Source organism: Telopea speciosissima, chromosome 2 (assembly GCF_018873765.1).
Source record: "Telopea speciosissima isolate NSW1024214 ecotype Mountain lineage chromosome 2, Tspe_v1, whole genome shotgun sequence".
Classification (NCBI taxonomy): Eukaryota; Viridiplantae; Streptophyta; class Magnoliopsida; order Proteales; family Proteaceae; genus Telopea; species Telopea speciosissima.
The window spans coordinates 1,516,970-1,538,261 of NC_057917.1; the positions used below are offsets into that span (position 1 = coordinate 1,516,970).

At 40.7% G+C, this 21,292-nt stretch overlaps 1 protein-coding gene across 1 annotated transcript; it reads right to left on the minus strand.

The window, feature by feature from the left end:
- Window positions 1-3,506: 3,506 nt before the first annotated feature.
- Window positions 3,507-15,895, minus strand: LOC122652167 (hsp70-binding protein 1-like). Its single transcript, XM_043845845.1, has 6 exons — window positions 15,732-15,895; window positions 14,932-15,074; window positions 14,766-14,816; window positions 4,690-4,911; window positions 4,427-4,529; window positions 3,507-4,170 (listed from the first exon to the last, which is right to left on the minus strand). Exons 1-6 carry the CDS (start codon window positions 15,815-15,817, stop codon window positions 3,588-3,590), a joined length of 1,188 nt encoding a protein of 395 aa, XP_043701780.1. The 5' UTR covers window positions 15,818-15,895; the 3' UTR covers window positions 3,507-3,587.
- Between the last annotated feature and the right edge of the window lie 5,397 nt (window positions 15,896-21,292).

Here is a 21,292-nt window from a genome sequence, read left to right on the forward strand (position 1 = left end):
AGGGAGATGGCTAGAGAGTGAGAGAGAGAGAGAGAATTCCATTTCTGAGGTTGGCTAGATATTTTGTGGAGAGGTTCCGTTCTTGACTCGTAAGATTCGTAATTTGTAAACAACGGTGGCCTTTTAGAAACAATTCTTTTCTTTTCGAGTGACTGGTAGCAGTGCTACCGTCATTTTCCTTAAGCGCGACACTAAACTCAACGATTAAATCGAAACCGTTGAAATATTTACCTTTTAATCGTGATCGTTGAATAAATAAAGGTCATCAACCTGTCCACCGTGATAGCAGGTTTTTTCTTTTTCCTATTCTTCTTTAGAAAAAAAAGAATTAAAACTGCTTATCTGCAACCCCTTTCCCCACCCAACCCATTGTAAACCGCCTCTCTCCTTACGTTGCAAACCCTTTTCCTACTACCGTTCTTGTTCCCGGACCTCCCCTCCGCAAACCCTTTCTCGTTCAATGTAAAACCGCTCTTTTAAAAAAAAATAAAACCACCTATCTGCAACCCCTTTCCCCACCATCGTCCCTGTTCACGCCTAAAGGAGCAGTTTTGCTCACCCATCCAAAACCTTCCCAACTTCCCTCTCTATCTCTACCGTCTTTGACGCAGTGATGCTTTCCTTCAATTTATTTGATTCTTTACCATTAAAGATCTCGATCAGAAACTTAAAATTTACGCGATAAACGACAATGAATGAAAACATATACAGAGAGAAATTAAATTATGAAATAAATAGAAAGAATCCAATATTTATAACGATAATAAATACTACTAAAAAGAAATAAGGGTTAATCGAATCAAAATAACTCCCACAAGAATCAATCCCACCAGGAAACCACCACCACCACTACAAATCAACCCCTCATCAAGAGCCAACAAATACAAATTAAAAAAAAAAAAAAAGATAAACAAAACCTAAATCTATAAGACTTATGACCCCATGCGAAAGGGGAGAAAGAGAGCTCCAATCAACAGATCTACATCACAAAAGCAGCGGAAGCGACGATCAAGAGGACAGCCGCTCTTTGGTGTTTTCGTAGGACTTACTGCTGGAGGAAAAGAGATCGTAGAAGGACTGAAGGAGTAGGAACAGCAGGCGAAGACAGAGGAAGTGATGGCGGAGAAAAAACCGATCGAGTTGACACTGGAGAAGGAGCAGATGCCGGTGGTGGAGTCAACTTAGGAGCAAGAGCAGCCGCCAGTGTAACAGGGATGGTGATGCGTTGTGGAGGAATGGTGGGGAAAGGGGTTGCAGAGGGGTCCGGCGACAAGGATTGCGGTGGGGAAAGACCTAGGCGGTTGTAGGTTTTTTTTTTTTTTTTTTTTTTTTTTTTAAAAATAGACGATTTTACATTGAACAGTAGGAGACCAGTTGCCGGTTATTTAATAGACAATTTAGATTTAAGTTTATTTATTCAGCGGTTGCTCGCGCTGGGACCTTTTTTACATTCTTTTCAGCTTTAGGCAGCGAAAGGGCAGGAAAAAGTGCAAAAGTGCTCTTTTACCAAGAAAAAAGATTCTAAAAGTGCTCCTTTCCGCCTGCTGACGTGGACATATTTGCCGGATATTTGGATCTGGTTGGTTCGGGTCGGGTAATTTAGGTTGTGGGGTTATTGCACGTGTCGTAATTATGGAACTTTCCCATTTTATAGCCACGTGTGCTACATCACCACCGACTCTAAGGACCAAAACTGAAATAATAGGTAAGCAAATCTGTCGATTCCGCATTCTTAATGTTTCGAAGTGGCCGATTAGGTAAGGGACTCATACCGCATACCGCATACCGCATACCGTATCGCCTATACTGTATCATATTGTATCGAATAGATACAAATATACGATACAATATTGATATGAGATACCTATACCAATCCGGTATTCAGTACAGTATCAATATGGACAAAACAGTAAAAATGAATCATATCGTACCAAATACCTGTACCGAATAGATACACTACGGTATCGATATGAGATCCTTCTACTGATCTGATATTTGGTACCAATCGGTACAAGTATCAGTATAAGATAAATGTATAATGTACTATACCAGTTGACACCCTTAGTTCAATGGCTACATCAGGAAGCTTTGTTTTCTGAATATGGATCAGTACACACATTAGTCCTTTAAACTTTTGAAGTGAAAAGTGAAAGTAATTATGTGATGAAGAAGGTTATTAAACTCAGAATCATGGAATTAAATTTCAGTATTGGGTCCGCCCTTATTGGTTTTGGGTGAAAGATTCAAATAAAGAACAAATTTATTCACAAATGATTTTTTTTTGTTAATATAGTACCTATGCTCAGAATCAGGATCTGTATCAAATCCAGTCTATTCTGATTCAGATTTATAAGCCAGAATTAATTGGGAGTCCATCTAAACCGTAGAAACAGAGCATATATCATGATTGGCCAGAATGGGGACAGGATCAGGTTAGGCTGATTCGAGTGACGAGTGACGAGTGACGAGTGATGAGTGCCCAGTGCCGGGAAACGGTTAACACAGAAATAGACCAGTCATGACCTTATCGATCTCGGTTAACCAAGTTTAGAGATGGTACAGAATCTGAATTGGATTTTATTTTGTTTTTGAAACAAACATAGTTGTCAAGGCGTCACCAAGGCGTCACCAAGGCGACAAGTGCCTTGGTCACCTAGGCTGACGTCTTGAACGCCTAGTTGATGTCGCCTTGATTTTGGACTCTCTCCAACACCTTGAATTGTCTAGACACCGCGACAACTAGGGAAACAAGACTCAGATCCTTTGCATGCCAGATTGAATAGCCAAGCAAGATGGTTTTTCTGAATAGAATAATATCAAAACATTATGTAATTCTGGATAGAGATCAAATTAAAAGGTTCCTTACCAGTTCTTTGATTGACACAATAAAAACAGTTCTAATTCCCTAACTTTTTTTTTTTTTCACTCTTTTCATAGTTCTAATTCCTAGATCAGACACAGCCCATAACCTAATAAACATCCAGAGAGTCTCATCTTTCCCACAAATGGGGCACCTTGCCTAAATTTTACCTTTTGCAGTTTGCTAAAGATTGAATCAAGGATTCATAACTCGGGGTGGGATCAGTTCCATCAGTTCACAACAGTCTTACTTCCCCGGTGACAATGGAGATTTGACAATTACAACTCTAGTCTGTAAACAGGGTAGGTCCCTGTTACCTACCAGTGCTTACCACCTTTGGAGGAGAACTGATGCTGTAGAGAAGAAAGAAAGAGGGGTCATTGGATGACTACTGCTGATAGGAAGAGGACGAGAAAGGATAAGGGAAATGAATACACTTAAAACAAACTGTTAAGGTTGCAAATATTACAGAGGGCTCTTAAAGGTACTCAACTAAACATCCAAAGAGAAGTTTCCACTCTCCACCCCATTATCAAAATAAACATCAACCTGCTATAAAAAGCCACATGCAGATGGAAAAGTTACAACTAGACCACTGAGCTGTGCTCCCAAACTGAACAAAAGTTTCTTGAAGGAGAAAAAAAGATTAAAAAGAGAGGAAACAACAAATATCATACACCAGTTTCTAGCACTTCATTGTTGCTACCAATGTACTCTACCAGGCTTTTCATGTTTGTGGATTCCCTGGTGCATCACCACCTGAGTTTGTACTTCTCTCAACTTGAGTGGTAGTAGATGGAGAACCCATCCCCAGGAGCAGCGGGGCCTCTTTCTTAGCACTCTTGGAGCCTTGATTTGTCGATGGGTTTGCAGCAGCCCAAGCCCTAAGAGGAGGTTCAAAAAACTTGCTTGCAACATCTGGCGGAGGTGCATCTTCTCCCGGAAGAACAAGTAGACCGTTTTCTTGGAGAGAAGAAGGCTCATTGTAGCAAGCATTCCACAGGGAGTCAACAAGATGCCTCTCCTCCTTAGCAGCCCCAAGATCATCAGGAGACATCACACTGATACCTTTGATCCTATCCTGCAGAATTTGCTTCAACTTTTCATTGTCTTCAACCAAACTGCTGTTGCTGATCCCACTTCCCCTTTCACGGGCAAGCTCAAGAAGTCCCCTTAGTGCTGCTTCTCGCACTTCAGCATCTTCACTGGAAGCCAGGTGCATCATGATGCGAGGAAATCCTAGCTCAGTAACTATGTTGTGGTCTGAATAGTTCTCATGTAGCAGGTAGTGGACCAAGTTGAGGGCCTTCCTGGTATAGATGTTTTTCTCGTGTCAAAAGAAAGAGAATATCGAGAAAGGCCATAATAACACTACTGTCCATGAAAACCAGAAACAGAGATTGAAGACCAGCATACACGTATCCATAGAGTACATGAATCTTAATTTAGCACACTTCTATTGAACAAGCAATAGACCAACTTAAGTTGACTTCAGGGCAAAAGCACTCATCTCTAACGAAAAAGGCAAAAGTTAATCCGGATTAACCTTAAACTCAAGAGTGTTACCTTTGAAATCTAACATTTTCTGACCCCAATGCATCCCTCAGTCCTGCATAACCATTCGCCAGTCGAAATGCGGCAATTCCAGGTTTGTTGTGCCTAATCAAGGCTGAAAGTCCACAAAACCAAACAATTCAGATAACAGCCTCACCCAGTAATAGCAAGCCACAAATGCAAGGACTTCACAACAAATAAAAACGACGAGTACGCTGTCAATTGGCACCAAACAAAACCAACTTTATGTACGGGTAGGGGGAGAGAGAACTTACAGGATATTGCCCCAAGTGCTTTGGTCCGGACTGTTACATCAGGATCTGAAGTGAAGTTATTGAGGAGAGGTTCTAGGCCATTCGCTTCCATTACAAGTTGCTGACTCTTGGGATTGTTCTGAACAATGGTACTAACCACCTCTGCAGCCTTTGCTCGAATGCCAGAATGGGAGTTTTTCAAGTGGCCAAGCAGAGGGGCCAAACCCCCAATTGAGTGAAGGTCTACAGCATAAACAAATCCAGAATGATTAATCTTTAAAAAAAAAGCAGTTCAGATTAGTAATTCTTTGCATTCATAGCTAATCATACAAGTTATGGACGCACTACGGAAAACAAACTGCAATCAGCACCTCATGTTCTCCTTCTGCTAAGTTGCTCCATCTCACCTGTTTCTAACAGAATCTCCACTAATCCAAAGTAATAGGTCAAATTAGACTGAACTCACACAAGGCTACAAAAGGTGCTGAGTTGATTAGAGGTTGACAACGAGCCAGGCCAAGTGAGGTTTCTCCCACTTGGTTCAGCCTCATAAAGCTGAGGTTATATTAATGATTATCTCAGGCTTATGGCAAGCTCAACACGGTAAAGGAGGGGGGGGAGCAAGCAAGAGAAAAAGAGAGAGTCGGGGTCTTCAAGGGTTTTGCTCGGACTGAAATTACTCAAGGGTTCTTGGAATATATGATAGTAAAAAAAAAATTCAAGTGAAATGTTTAAGGTTAGATGGTTAAGTAGTATCCAGGATGGATGATTGTAGTCATAGGCTATAGGTTAAAAGTAATATCTAAGGCTCTGCTTACTTGATCTCTCAGGGATCAACTTACCAATACACAAGGGAGGGTGCATATCGACTTGTTTGTCTCACACATACTCACGCCTGGTGAATGTGAATCCCAAAACACAATCTATATCATGGTAAGGTGATAGCTGAATAAAGTATACTTGGCATTTAAATGTGCACACTTGCATGGACGTACATGTGCATTGTCAAAGAAGAAAGAAGCATAAATAATCGAATTGATCGGGCCAACTCACAAGTCCGCTCTTATATGTTCATTCTGTACTTTATCCTTCCTTGTTTTTCCACACATCCATCATAACATCCTCATCTCTACTACACAAAGCTTATCAATATGACACTTCTTAACTGCCCAACATTCTACCCCATACATCATGGCCGGGCGAACAACAGTCCTATAGAACTTTCCTTTAAACTTTAGAGGAATACGTTGGTCACATAGCACTCCAGGCGCACCTCTCTACTTCATCCATCCCACTTTAATTCTCTGTGACACATCATCCTCTATGTCACCTTCTTCACTTATAATTGACCCCAGATATCTAAAATAGTCACTTTGCGATATCTCTCTTTCCTCAATTCGCACCATATCAGTATCCATTGAAGTGTGACTAAAATTACACATCATATACTCTGTCTTCTTTCTACTAATCTTAAATCATTGTGCTTCCAAGGTTGACCTCCAAAGCTCTAACTTAGAGTTAATCCCTTCTTTTGTCTCATCCACCAAAACGATATCATTGGCAAAGAGCATACATCAAGGGATCTCGTCTTGAATGCTTTTGGTTATATCGTCCATGATAAGCGCAAAAAAGGCAAGGACATGAGGCTGAACCCTGATGCAATCCAATCGTGATTGAAAATTCTTTACCTTGACCTCGTACAGATCTCACACTAATCACCATGCACTCATACATGTCTTTAATAATATCCACATATTTACTTGATACCCCCCTCTTCAATAGAACATGTTAGATTAGATCTCTAGGGACTCGGTCATAGGTTTTTTCCAAGTCGATAAAGACCATATGGAGATTCTTCTTGCTATCTCTATATCTTTCCATAAGCCTCCTCAATAAATAGATAGCTTTTGTCGTGGATCTACCTGGCATAAAGCCAAATTGGTTCATCGAGATATGAGTCTCTCTTCTCAAACGGACTTCAATAACCTTCTCCCAAAGTTTCATTGTGTAACTCAATAGCTTTATGCTTCTGTAGTGATTACAGCTTTGGATGTCACCTTTATTTTTGTAGACCGGGACCACAATGCTTCTCCTCCATTCATCTGGTATTTTCCTTTGTGTTCATAATCTTGTTAAACAGCTTGGTTAGCCAATAAACCCCACAGAGGTTAAAGAACACTAACTGGGTACGTGCGGTGTGCTACCCATGTGCCTAGACATAGAGGCATGCGAAATGACAGCTGCTAACCATGGAAAAGTAGAATTTCCCGGGGGTGCAGCGGTCATTCCGGGTGCCCCTGTGTCTGGGTGCAGGGGCATCAAACCGTACAAGCCCAGGTAGTGTTCTCTTTCCCATAAATATTAACCATACAGACAAAATAAGAAGATTCATTGTAACTTCCTGCACAAAGGAATTAACCACCAGGTTTTTTGGACCACATTCAATGAGATGTTAGCGGGTCAAAAACAACCTACTTCTCTAAGGAGCCAAATTGGTACTCATCAAAGCTACCTTTGAAGATATTTCCATTTTATTTCTGTTGAGATAGGCTGGTTACCCGATTGGGGGAACTAGTCCTAGTTGTGTTAGGATTGCAGTCCTAGTTGTGTTAAGATTACTCTTTTTCTTTCGTTTATTTTTTATTTTCCACTGTTTTATTGTATTTTCCTCCTCAGCCGAGTGCTATTCTGGGATTCCTAGTAGGATTAGAACTGAGGAGTTTTACTTCAATTACATGTACTTCAGATTACTATAAATAAAGGGCCTGGGTGATCGATTCTGATCACTCAAGCATTCATATTCAGAGCTGTCTACATGGTATCAGAGCCATCTCTGATCTGAAGAACAGCTTCCCCTCGATTTTTCTGGTTTCCATCTTCAACACACTCTCGGTTTCTGGTTCTCTTCTTCTCCAACTCTCTCGGACTCTCTACTTCATGCAGGGCAGCATCTTTGAGGTGATTCAATGAAGAATTAGCTGCTGCCCTCCATGACACCTCTCTGAAAATCATTCAAATACTGGGGTGATCTGAACCTGCCGCAGGTTTCCTCCAACCTTGGAGATCAAGCTGCTGCCCTAATCGAGCTGGATTTCTGGTTTTATTTGGAGATTGATTCCTGCACCTTCTGATCTACACCCTATTGTTTTCAAACTACATATCCAAAGCTGCAATTTTTTTGCATTCAAACTGCAGATCTGAATTCAATCCACAGCAGATCCAAATCTGCAATTATTTGGCATTCAGATCTGTCCCTGCTGACCTAAATCTTCTCCAATTCAGGGCTTTTATTGGCTCATCCGAAGGGGCCACTGTCTGGAGGACACTTTCTCTGCTACAAGGAAGACACTCGAACCTTGTTTCAGCCAGTTCTAAGGGCTGCAACTCATACAGCCTTAAAACCCAGGGCTCTACTCGATTAGGGTTTCCTATTACATCATCAGTTTTTTTCTGATTTTTGAAGGAACTTTACATGATGTCTGATATCACTTCAGCTGACTCTGATGGATCTTCTCGACCAGAGTATCTTCCTTTTGCTTCTCCCACCAAACTAGATGGGACAAACTATTTAATGTGGTCCAGATCCACTTACCTTACAGTTGCTGGCCGTGGCTACACAGGACACCTTATAGGCACTACTCCTATCCCTACTGAAGAAGGAGCTACCAAGACTAAATGGTTATCCACGGACTCCATGGTCATGTCATACCTTATTCATTCTATGCATCCTTCAATTGCATCGGGCTACCTTCTCCTAGACACTGCTGCCCAGATATGGAAGGCTGCCAAAGACACCTATTCACAGGTAGGGAATGATGCTCAGGTCTACGAATTAAGGAAGAAAATCCATGACACCAAGCAGAATGATTCATCAATCCCTCAATACTATGCTGAACTCCGCAAGTATTGGCAAGAACTTGATCATTACTCTGATTATCAGCCCACTAATGCCACTGACATTGCTGCCTACAGAAAGCATATTGACAAAATTAGGGTTTATGATTTTTTGGCTGGACTTAATGTGGAATACGACCCAATTAGGGTTCAGATTCTAGGCAAAGACCCTTTCCCTACATTGGAACAGTCTTATGCCTTGGTTAACAGTGAAGATCGCCGAAGAACTGCTATGCTCAATACTACAGTTCCGGATCGATCAGCATTGGGCATCGGGCTGGTTCTACTCCTTCGATTCTTGATACTTCTAAATTTGAGAAGACATAGGTTAAATGTGAGCATTGTGGAAAATTGTGGCACACCAAGGCCACCTGTTGAAAGATACATGGCAAACCAGCCGACTTTGAGGCTAAACGTGCTGCTCGCAAATCGAAAAACAAAGCTAATCATACTGAAGCTGTCACTCCTACCCCTCCTACTGACACTGGACTATCCAAGGATGAACTTCAGGCTTTCCGTCGTATGTTACAGGCTTCCGCTGCTACAACACCACCTGCCAATTCTTCCACTCCTCCAGGTTCAAATTTAGCTCACTCAAGTATTTCTTTTGTTGGTCACTGTGCATCGGTAGTCTCCTCTCCCTAGATCATAGACTCCGGTGCCACTGATCATATGACTGGATCCTCCAATATCTTTACTCGTTACTCTCCTACATCTGGTAAAGACAAAGTACGGGTAGCTGATGGCTCTCTCTCCTCTATCTCTGGAAAGGGCTCTATCAGTTGCACACCTTCCTTACAGTTATCATCTGTTTTACATATTCCTAAATTTACCACTAATCTTCTTTCTATCAATAGTCTTACCCGTGACCTAAATTGTAAAGTAACATTTTTTCCTTCACACTGTGTGTTTCAGGATCTGGCAACGAGGGCGACGATTGGATGTGGTAAGATGCATGGTGGATTGTACCTGCTTGATACTGGGAGTCTTACTTTACCACCGCCTTTGGCTTCTCCCATCCATCAAAGTGCGTTAGTTTCTTCTGAACTTCAACAATGGCATAATAGACTAGGTCACCCCCCTTTAGGAACATTAACCCTTTTATTTCCAGCATTAGCTAAAGAATGTCATAAAGATGATTTTTTTTGTGAAGCCTGTGTTTTGGCTAAACAACATCGTTCTATTTACTCTATTTCTAATAAAAGAAGCTCTTCTCCTTTTAATATTGTTCACTCTGATGTTTGGGGGCCTAGCCGCAAACCATCCCTTAAAGGCCACCGTTGGTTTGTTTCTTTCATTGATTGTTATTCTAGGTGTACATGGGTATATTTAATGCACAACAAAAGTGAAGTTTTCTCTTGTTTTCAAAATTTTCATAAAATGATTCAGACCCAATACACTGCCTCTCTCAAGATATTGCGTAGTGAGAATGGTAAAGAATACATGGATGGTCGATTTAGAACCTTGCTGCCCATGGAATACTCCATCGGATCAGGTTGTGTTGATACCCCAGCCCAAAATGGTGTGGCTGAAAGAAAAAACCGCCACCTTCTTGAGGTGACTCGGGCTCTTATGTTTGCCCATTCTGTCCCTTCCCAATATTGGGGAGATGCTGTCCTAACTGCTGCCTACCTTATCAATAGGCTCCCTACTCGAGTCCTTGACTCTGCCACCCCTTCTTCATTACTGCAGGGGTCCTCCACCTTTGTTGTCCCACCAAAGGAGTTTGGTTGTGTCTGTTATGTTTGCGTTACCCGATCTCCAGGCAAGCTTGAACCCCGTGGGACCCGGTGTATTTTTTTAGGTTACTCTCCTTCCCAAAAGGGATATAAGTGTTACCATCCTCCTACCCGTCGATCCTTCACCAGTATGGATGTTGTCTTTCATGAAACTCTATCTTATTATTACTCCACACCTCTTCAGGGGGAGACTTTTGGTGAAGATGTGATGGTTGACCTTCCCATACAGACCCAGACCCGAGTCCAACTACCTATTTCACCCACCCCTCAACCGACTATTGTTTCCTCCCCTCTCCCCTCTCCCCTCTCCTGCTTCCCCACCGGATTTTCCCCAGGGGGAGAACTTAGAGGATGTTGAAAATCCTATTGGTGATAATTCCCTTCAGGGGGAGGTGACTCCAGTCCAACAAACCATTAGGGAATTTCAGAAGAAAATTAACGACTCTAATCTCAAAACATATCACAGGGAACATTCCCAATAAAAGTAGCTTCCATCCACTGTAGCTCCAGCACCACTACAATTGTCGGCCCTGGAACCAGATCGATCTCCAGGTAACATATCCTCTCCTTCATCTCCTGATTTACCTATTGCTCATCGTAAAGGTATTCGGGCTTGTACCCAGCACCCCATTTCTCATGTAGTCTCTTATGACTCCCTTTCTCCATCATTTCGTACATTTGTCTCCTCTCTTTCTTCTGTTCGTATTCCCCAAAATTGGCAGGAAGCTTTTGCAGATGGAAAGTGGAAAGCAGCAATGATGGAAGAAATGCAAGCCTTAAATAAGAATAATACATGGGAACTTGTGGTTCTTCCTCCAGGAAAGAAACCAGTTGGATGTAAGTGGGTGTTTGTGGTGAAACAGAAGGTAGATGGCACTGTGGATCGATACAAAGCACGTTTGGTTGCAAAAGGATTTACTCAGACCTATGGGATCGATTACCAGGAGACTTTTGCACCAGTCGCGAAATTAAACACTGTCAGAGTACTACTTTCTTGTGCAGTAAATCTTGGCTGGGAGTTACAATAATTAGATGTGAAGAATGCCTTCCTCCATGGAAAACTTGACGAGGAAGTGTACATGGACATTCCACCTGGATTCTCTTGTGATAAGACCAGCGGGAAAGTTTGTAAATTGAAGCGTGCTTTATATGGACTAAAACAGTCCCCTCGTGCATGGTTTGGACGATTTCATAAGGCAATGGTCTCTGCAGGTTATAAGCAGAGCAACGTTGATCATACTTTGTTTATCAAGAAAAATGGTGAAAAGGTAACTCTCCTAATAGTTTATGTTGATGATATTGTGGTGACCGGGAATGATAATCATGAAATCACCCAGTTGAAGACATATCTTGGGCGAGAATTTGAAATAAAAGATCTGAGAAAACTAAAGTACTTTCTAGGGATAGAAGTTGCTAGATCTTCTAAAGGCATCTTTCTTTTTCAAAGAAAGTACATCCTAGATTTATTGACCGAGCCTGGAATGCTAGGGTGTCATCCTTCCGATACACCTATGGATGCTACTACAAGACTTAAAGAAGAGGAGGGAACTCCTGTTGATAAAGGTCGGTATCAAAGATTGGTTGGTAAGCTCATCTATCTGTCTCATACAAGACCTGACATAGCAGTATTTGTGAGTATGGTTAGTCAGTTCATGCATGATCCACACTCCTCTCACATGGATGCTGTTATCCGGATCCTTCGATATTTAAAATCAGCACCGGGTAAAGGAATTCTTTTGTCTCCGAATGGTCATCTTCGTGTCGAAGCATATCTTCGATGCGGATTGGGTTGGTTCCTCGATAGAAAGTCCATTTCTCGGCTATTGCTCATTTGTTGGCGGCAATCTTGTTACGTGGCGTAGTAAAAAGCAGAACGTCGTGGCAAGATCTAGTGCTGAAGCAGAGTTTCTTGCTATGGCACAAGGTATTTGTGAACTGTTGTGGCTCAAAGGTTTATTACAAGATATCAGGACTCCTGTTCCTCTTCCCATGATGTTGTATTGTGACAACAAGGCTGCTATTAGTATTGCTCACAACCCAGTTCAACATGATCGTACTAAGCATGTGGAGGTTGACAGACACTTTATTAAAGAAAAGTTGGAAGGAGGGCTGGTATGTGTTCCGTTTGTGCAATCTTCGACCGACTTGCGATGTGTTTACTAAAGGCTTAAGTGGAAAGATTTTTCATCCTATTCTTGTCAAGTTGGGCATGGTTGACATTTATGCTCCAACTTGAGGGGGAGTGTTGAGATAGGCTAGTTACCCGATTGGGGGAACTAGTCCTAGTTGTGTTAGGATTGCAGTCCTAGTTGTGTTAAGATTACTCTTTTTCTTTCGTTTATTTTTTATTTTCCACTGTTTTATTGTATTTTCCTCCTCAGCCGAGTGCTATTCTGGGATTCCTAGTTGTACTAGGAATTCCTAGTAGGATTAGGACTGAGGAGTTTTACTTCAATTACATGTACTTCAGATTACTATAAATAAAGGGCCTGGGTGATCGATTCTGATCACTCAAGCATTCATATTCAGAGCTGTCTACAATTTCCCACTCCTGACATTGGTTCCTGTGTCAGCGGCAAACATGTTGAATAAATACAAAGGGACAGAAGTGATGTACAAAGGCCAAGAACCATCTAACAGCCTCAGACCAAGTTTGTGATCCCAAGTGATTTAGAAGTTTGGTGGCCTTAAAAATATTGCTTTAATGAACAAAAAATTGTAAAGTAAATGAGTATGGAATTTCACTTAAGAAGGTAGATGATACAAAATACAAGCCAGACCACTGACCAACACATGTGCACGTTGATTCTTACATCAAAACAGTGTCAACATTCCTAATGCTACTCTTATGACTAGTATTTCTACCATTGCTGCTAGTTGTAGCCAGCCCTAAAGATAATTTCAAGAATCAAAGATCCCAAGTAGGATCTCCTGATTCAGATGGGATCGTCGAGGCCTGTCCAAATTTCAGCCATCTGATCGGCAGATAGAGTTGGATCATTTATATCACTTTGTGACCCAGGCAATCCAACTTGATCTGACTAAGTTCAGCTCACAGCCTTATAGTGTACATGAGACCAACAATATTGAAACTGAACCCTCTCTTTGGAATGTTTCCAATCTAAACTTCATTTCGTTGCCTAAAACCTTGCTTTATAACTTAAAACACCCAATCTTCTATTAATCTTTAAATCAAACCCAAGAAAACCCATTCTTTCTTTGAGATCATTAATTTAAGATTGTATTTAAATCCCCCCCTAATGTAGTCCTAGATAGGTAGGAGACCTACTAGGAGCCAAACAACAGGATCAAATAACAAAAGGGGCCGCTAGTTCGAATGGACAACAGTAGGATTTAGGTCAATTCCTAGGGTTTGGGTTGGATATTGGGAAAGGGGTTTATAGGGTATTAATGGGCAGGTCTAGGGGGTTAATATGGTATAAAAAGGTTAGGATTTGGATGAGTTTTGAAATTCTGTAATTTTGGGCAGAATTGAATTTTAGGGTTTTGGGGTTCTAATGGATCTATGGATTAATGGAAGGGGTGATAATAGGAGTAAATGGAGCTTAGGTTAGAGGATTAGAAGAAGAAGGTTAAATGCTGAATTAATAAACTACTTACTTGAAAGATTAAATCTTCAATGGTAGCAGCTTTGAAGAACTAGAAGAAGGACCTCCCGATCTACAAGATGCAAGGAGTCGATCGGAGTCCACCAATCCCTTCACCTTGATATTACCCACAAGGTAGCCTTGATATTACTCACAAGGTTCACTCAACAGAGCAGAGCAACAGCTATGGCAGCAAACAAAAGCTTTTCATTAATCAAATTCGTGTTCAATGCTGGCCTCCCTTACAAACTTATATAGAAGACTCAAAAATAGACTTAGACACTAAAAAAGAATGGTCTAACCTTATCCCTAACCTATTAGGCAACTTAAACTAACTAGGAAACTCAAATAGACTCAAAATAGAGTCCTAATGACTTAAAATAACTTAAACTACTTAAAATAAAGAAGATTCCCTAATAGCCAATAGGATATAAGAACCTCTTAGCCAATAGGATCACTTCACTTAAATTAGACCAATTGAACCAATTGGATGCAACCAATTTAAACCGGTTCAATTAAAAACACAAAATAAAAACTAAGTATTGGGCTAATCCCGTATGCAACCTATATACCCCTATTTCAGGCCCACTAAAGTGGCCTAATACATAGAAAACCCTTGGGAACAAAGGCCCAACATATATATATCCCAACCCTACACTTATTCCCAATGAAACAAGCCTTATTTGATGATGAATCTGCATCATCCCCCCCCCCCCTTTTTCTTTCTTTTGAGAACTGAATTATGGATCTATAGGATTTTTCTATTAATAATAAATGATTATCACATGCTACAAAAGAGCCAACAGAATTCTAGATAGAATAAGAGAAAAAGAAACTATAGATCAGAGTAACGTACCATTAGCCATGTCAATGGACTCAACATGCTCCTGTAGCTCTTCTAACATATCTGCAAATTGAAAGATCCAATTAATCAATAACAAATTTAAAAGTAATAATAGCATTCATTCAGCAAAAGCAAAACAAAAGGTAAAGGTCCATAATAAGGATCTGCAAGATTCTACCTTCAATATCAGCTGAAGTAACACCGTGAGCCTCCAATACTTGATCTGGAGTTTGCATAACAAGAGTGATCTCTTTCATTCGCTGAATAACATCAATAGTCTGCGCTTGCATAGCTTCCATGAACCATCTCCGATCCTCCTCACTGAGATAAAATAAACAAAAATGTCAGTCAACCAGTTACAAATCTGTATATCTGATTACTTTCACACGACTTCAATTCAAGTATGAAATAACGATCACTAAAGAAAAGAGAAGAAAAAAAGGGAGCAACTAGCAATTTATATATATATCTTCATCCAACGCTTTGTGAAATCAAATAATCTATATCCTTCATTTGGCTATACAACAAATAGGTTTAACCAAATAGTGACATTGTGAAAACAATGCTTGTGAAACAAAGCTATGGCATCCATAGTTATCCCAGAAACTAACCGCCACAGAGGCGATTGCGAAATGTGGTTGCTCGGCACCATTGTACAGGAATTTTTAGTTTCTTTTAAGTTGTTGCTAATTAAGTTTTATATGGAAGGGAAAACCTTTACTGTCTCCTTCCATTAAGAAATGTGTAGTCCATCAGTTTTACGAGATTCAGTCCACCTACACCTAAATTTCTTCAGTAATAGTCGAGGTTACCCAAGAGATATATTAGCAGCAGTAAAGATGGAACCTTAAAAGCCAAGAAAAAAATAACCATGACAAGAAAGAGAATATTTCTCTGATAGTCAGCAGCTTGTAGGAGTCTGAATCATTATTTCGAAACCTGGAACCAACAAATCAGAGACAGAGAGAGAGGGCAAACCTCAACTGTCGAGGAGGCCGTGTTCCGTCGGCGTTTGCGAGGCTCCATTTGAGCAATCCTTCCCAGTTGGGTCCTTCTTTAGCCATTACTGAACCCTGAGGAGAGAGACAGAGAGAGATAGAAAGACGGAATTCGCTCTTCGATTCAAAAACGAGTTAGTTTTGTATGAAGTTGTGAACCTTATTTGGGTAACGAAGTTTAAAGACGAAAAGAGAGAAATATAAGTAGAGGAGGAACCGCCACCGCCAGAGGATTCGATCCTTCTGGAATAGTAGAGTATAGAAAACTAGAAAGGACGACGGAAAGCCGGAGACGTGTGAGATTTTGAGAGATTAATGTCTGCCTCTCCCTTGAGGACTTTTATAAAGCCTGGAAGAATCACCGCTACTGTGAGGTTAAAAACAACGGGAAATCCTCCAACCTCCGTTTGTTTGGACGTAAAGGGTATCAATCCGTTCGATCCTGTTTCGGTCTGTTACTGGGCCAACCCAAAACCAAACCGTTAAGAACATTTACGGTTTCAATCGGTCTAGTTTGGTTGGTTTTTTTTAAGGGTGTCAAAATAGAACCGAAACCGATTGTCGAAACAGGAAATGACTGTTTACGATCAAACTGAACCGTACCGCAATGATTCTGATTTCATAGGTTCTATTACTGGATCAGTTCGATTCAAAACCGAAAAACCGTCGATTAACCGAATAGAAACCGAGTAAAAAACTGAGATTAGGAATATTCTTATTTGTTTAAGAATGAGGTTAAGCATTCTAAAATATTAGGATTCCTTACTGAGATTTTTTTGAATTTCAGTTTGAGTGAAAAATTCATGAAGGGACGGAAGATTTTAGTACGAGCATGTCTTAGTAGACTTTGTTAATGAATTGAGTGGGGAATGGATTGGTAATGTTCTCAGGTTGGTTTCCTTGACGGTACTTTGCGACCTTGATTAATCACTTCAAATTATCATTGCAACTAGCATGTCTAAGTGAACTATGCCTAGAGTTAGATGTGTATGAAATAATATATTTTCTCCTAAATAATAAGGATATGAAAAATAAAATTAAAAGGTATAAAGGTGAAACCGGTATTACAAACCACATGTAAATCGAATAACAAAAAATCAAAAACTGAATATAAATCACTAAAACCGCACTGTATATGAAACGATTCTGATGTTAGATGATTCTTATCCGACGCAGTTTTGATTTCTACCTTGCAAAATGTGCACCAAACCAGAATCGCACCATTTGACCCCTTTTTTTTATCTTGTCGTTACTGGACTATAAACAGGTTGGGTCTAGTCCGGTTTTGGGTATATACGTAACGAAATTAATGAAAAAATTATGATTTTTTGGGTTTTCGATTTTATCGAATTACTACCAGCCCAGTCTCAACTTTTTTATTGGGTATGGTCCAGTTGTCTACTTCAGACGGTGCATTTCGATCGTTTTATTTGGTTGCAAGTTTCTCCCGGTTCCATAAAAACCCCCCAAACAAAATCAAACCGATAAGTATTGTTTTGATTTAGTCCAAAAATAATAGGTCGGTTTGGCAGGTCCAACTGATTTGGGTGGAACTTTGACACCCTTGGGAATGAAAATATTAAATTATTATAAATTTTTTTGGTAAATTATTATAAACAAAACACCAATAATAAAAGCGAAAGGGCTTTCCACGTGCCGGTGTGAGGACTGGGTGAGGAATTAGCACACCACACAGCTGGTGGTACAAATAATGGACTCATTTACATGGGTGCATATGGATAGAGTTAGAGAGCAAATACTAAAAATTCTTATAAAAGGGCATACCCAGTGCATAAGGCTCCTGCCTCTCTGGGGTTTGGAGAGGGTCATAATGTGCGCAGCCTTACCTCTGTTTTCATAGAGAGGCTGTTTCCAAACTTAAACTCATGACCACTTGGTCACAATGAAGCAACCTTTACTGTTGCACCAAGGCCCACCCTATAAAATACTAAAAATTCTTGTATGAGAGATAAATAGTACTCTTGTATCTACCATAAAAAAAGTACTGTTGTAGAAACTTTTTTCGCATAAATAAATGTCTGAGAGTAATAAGAAAATAGAAAAATAAAAATTTAGTTTCATAGAATGATAATTATGGTATGGTATAGGGTCCCGGAAAGACAGCATTACCCTATGCCATGACAGGGGCCAATTGGAGTGTTCGCAAAAGCATCAACAGGGATGGAATTTCAACCTTTCATTGGGTGGGGTGATCATTTTGCACCCCTCTCTATCTAGGCATAGGGGCCACATTGCCTTTCAGGGTTCTTTTTCCATTTACGTTATTTTACGGTTCTTAGAGAGAAAATAATGTACCCCATTATAAACGTGAATGTTCTTTATACGGTGAAAGATTTTACATTCAATTCTTAGCTTTTGTCCATCATAAGATTACACAAATGAACCTCTAGGGGAAAATTTTAATGTATTCTAGGAACTTTTTTTTTACCCCAAAGGTACCTTTTCTCTATATATAGAGGTGTTTACCTCTCTTTTTCAGCAATCAATGCGATTGATCGTATGAGTTGAAGATGCGTGGGCGTGCCAGAGTCCCAAGGACTCAAAGATGACCAAATGGTTTATCGGACTTCTAATCAAGAAAGAATGGGTTCTTTCCATTGCCTCGATTGCTCCAAAGACTTTTAATGATGAGAATCACAATGCCAAGGGAAAAAAGAAAAGATAGAAAGATAATGATATTGATTAAAAAAAAAAAGAAAAAGAAAGAAGGATAATGATATTGATTAAAAGAAAAAGAAAAAGAAAGAAAGATAATGATATTGATTAAAGACAAAAGAAAAAGAAAAATCAACATTCCATTCTTGGCGTACTGATGTTGATAACATGGTACCAATGACTTGCTGATATTGATAACATGATGCCTTCATTTCAATCCTGTTGATGTTGGTAGATCACATGGTTGCCAATGACCTACTGATGCTATAACATGATGCCTTTGTTTCTGGCATGCTGATGTTAACAATATGATGTCAAATAGCCTGCTGATACTAAGAACATGATGCCTTCTCTGAATGTTGATGTAGTCTCCCTCCCCCCCCTCAAAAAATAAGGGGGTCCTCTCCTCTGTGGCTAAAATTCTCTTTTATAAGCATTGTTGGGGTAGTTTTTGTAGTTTTTTTTTTTTTTTTTTTCCGGTAGAAAGAAGGCTGGCTATTCATTCATGAGCACCCAATGCCAAACAAAGTAATCAAAATAATTAAAACAAATAGAGAGCACGATAAAGACAAGGTATAGATATACGGTATCCAAAACCAAGGAGTGGAAATTGACCCGGTCTCACATGCCATTGACTGGATCATTCAGATTAGGGGATGGATCGCAACCACTTCCCTAGATAAAATGTTGTAGACCCAACTAAAATTAAGTGCATGCACATGCGGGCCAATAGAAGGGGCCCCATCGGTGCCGACGAGTCCAAAGCCAAACTACCCATGCGTGCCAGCACGCTGTCACAACCTACTTTCAAACAGACTTACTGGATGGACAAAGGTTTGCTGGATCGATGAGTGGAGCTTCAACCGACAACAAGAAGGCCACCAAAAGCGTTGCCACACCCTACTTTCGAACAGATCTGCAAGGATCTGCTGGATCGGTGAGTGGAGCTTCGTCTGGCGACAGGACAGGAATTGTAAAGATTTAACGGCGGCTGGAGCTTTGGAGCCGATGATAGTCTCGGCGCCACCAGCACCTACATACACACAAACAAAGAAAAACGAAAAACCTCTCTTGTTTGGGAGCCCCTCGGCACGATGGCTAAAAATCATAACCAATCACAGAGCTAAGGCTGGATAGCGCACAATGGGGAGCTTCATGGGAGGTATTTTGGTAGTGACAACCATGGTAGGAGCAGGGCGAAAGGGGGCGCGGTCGTAGAGGATGGAGAACCAAAACGGGCGTGGAGGGCGGTGGAGCAAGGCTGAATGGGTGCAGGCGCAGAGGGTCGTGGAACAAGGCGGAATGGAGGCAAGCATAGAGGGAGGTGGAGTAGGGCGAAAGGGGGCAAGTATAGAGGGCGGTGGAGCAGGGTGGAAGGCGTGGCGGTGATGATCCATGAAAGGGGGGTGCTTTTCGAAGCAGGTTCGTCGTTGGCGTCATCGGCATCGTCACCGATGGCGGTTCCAATGATCATGGTGGAAGGAGCAGAGAAGGAGAGAAGAAGTATTGATTACACGCACTAAGGTGGAGGTATTACACGCACAACGGCGAAGAAACCCTAAATCATCTTCATCTTGGGAGAAACCCTAACACAGCGGCAGAGAAAACCTTCGTGACCAAAGAAACCCTGTGACCAAAGAAACCCTGCAGACGAACCTGCTTCAAAAAGCACCCCCCCCCCTTTCATGCTCCTTATGGATCTTGGAAGTCTCCCATTACTACCGACGTCGTTTCTGGAGCAAAGAAGCACTTGGACGGTATCACAATTGATCTTGGTGGTTGCCTTGTTTCTATAGTTACTAGTTAGTTTCACAACTACCCAGTTCTTTGAGAATAGGTTATAACCACCTCTTTACTGACCATTCGTCGATCATTGACCATTTATCGGCATTGCCTACTTCACCGATCACTGACCATTTTTTTATCATGATCATTTTCGATCACTGACTGTTTCTGATAATTGCCCATTTTCTAATTGCTTTCGATTATTGATCTTTTCTATAACAAACCGTTTTCCAATCACTAACTAACAGGATAGTCTTGACTGAAATAGATTTCTCTCTCTTACTCAGCATTTGCCTCCTATTTCTCATTGTTTTGAGAAGTATTCTCTAAGTCTCATGTCATAAGGGTTTCAAGAATCGAAATCGGCTGAAACTTATCCTAATTCTGATCAATTCCTAACCATGTCTATGTTTTTAAACCATGCTTGTCATTGTTGATTGAGTACAACACGATGTGGCCTAACGTGACCCTATAAATAAGTCTAACAATTACCAACAGGGTTATAAGATTGTTTTATTTTTGAGGTTGATTCACATTAACTAGATTGCATCATAAGGAGCATCCACAGTTTGAAGAGTGACCGGTGGAACAATTCAACCCAAAATTCGAGATTATTTCATTACTACACTAGATCCAAGTTGGTAACCATTTGAGTCTAGTCTATTTCTTTCCACCTAAAAAAAAGATCTCTAACTTGGAACTCTCCACACGAAAAAAATGAACAATAAAAGTAATTCAGTCTACGTAGGGAAGGGGAAGGAAAGAGAAGAAAAACATTCCAAAATTAAGAGCAATCATCAGAAATCATGGAAAAATTCACTCATACATTCATCGGAACGGATTAAAATCCTCACCGATTCCTTGATCGCCCCGAGTGCGGTGCAATTCGGGGTTGAGAGGTCGACACCTAACAGGCACAACTTCCAACAACCCAAAATCGATTGAATCCATATTGTTTTTTTCTCAAGCTTGGAAGCATTGGATGTTGCACCTACCAAGTGTCGAGCTCTCAGCCCCGAACTGCACTTTTAGGGAATTGGGGAGGATTTTTTTCCATCAAGACAACGAAGCTAGGAAGGG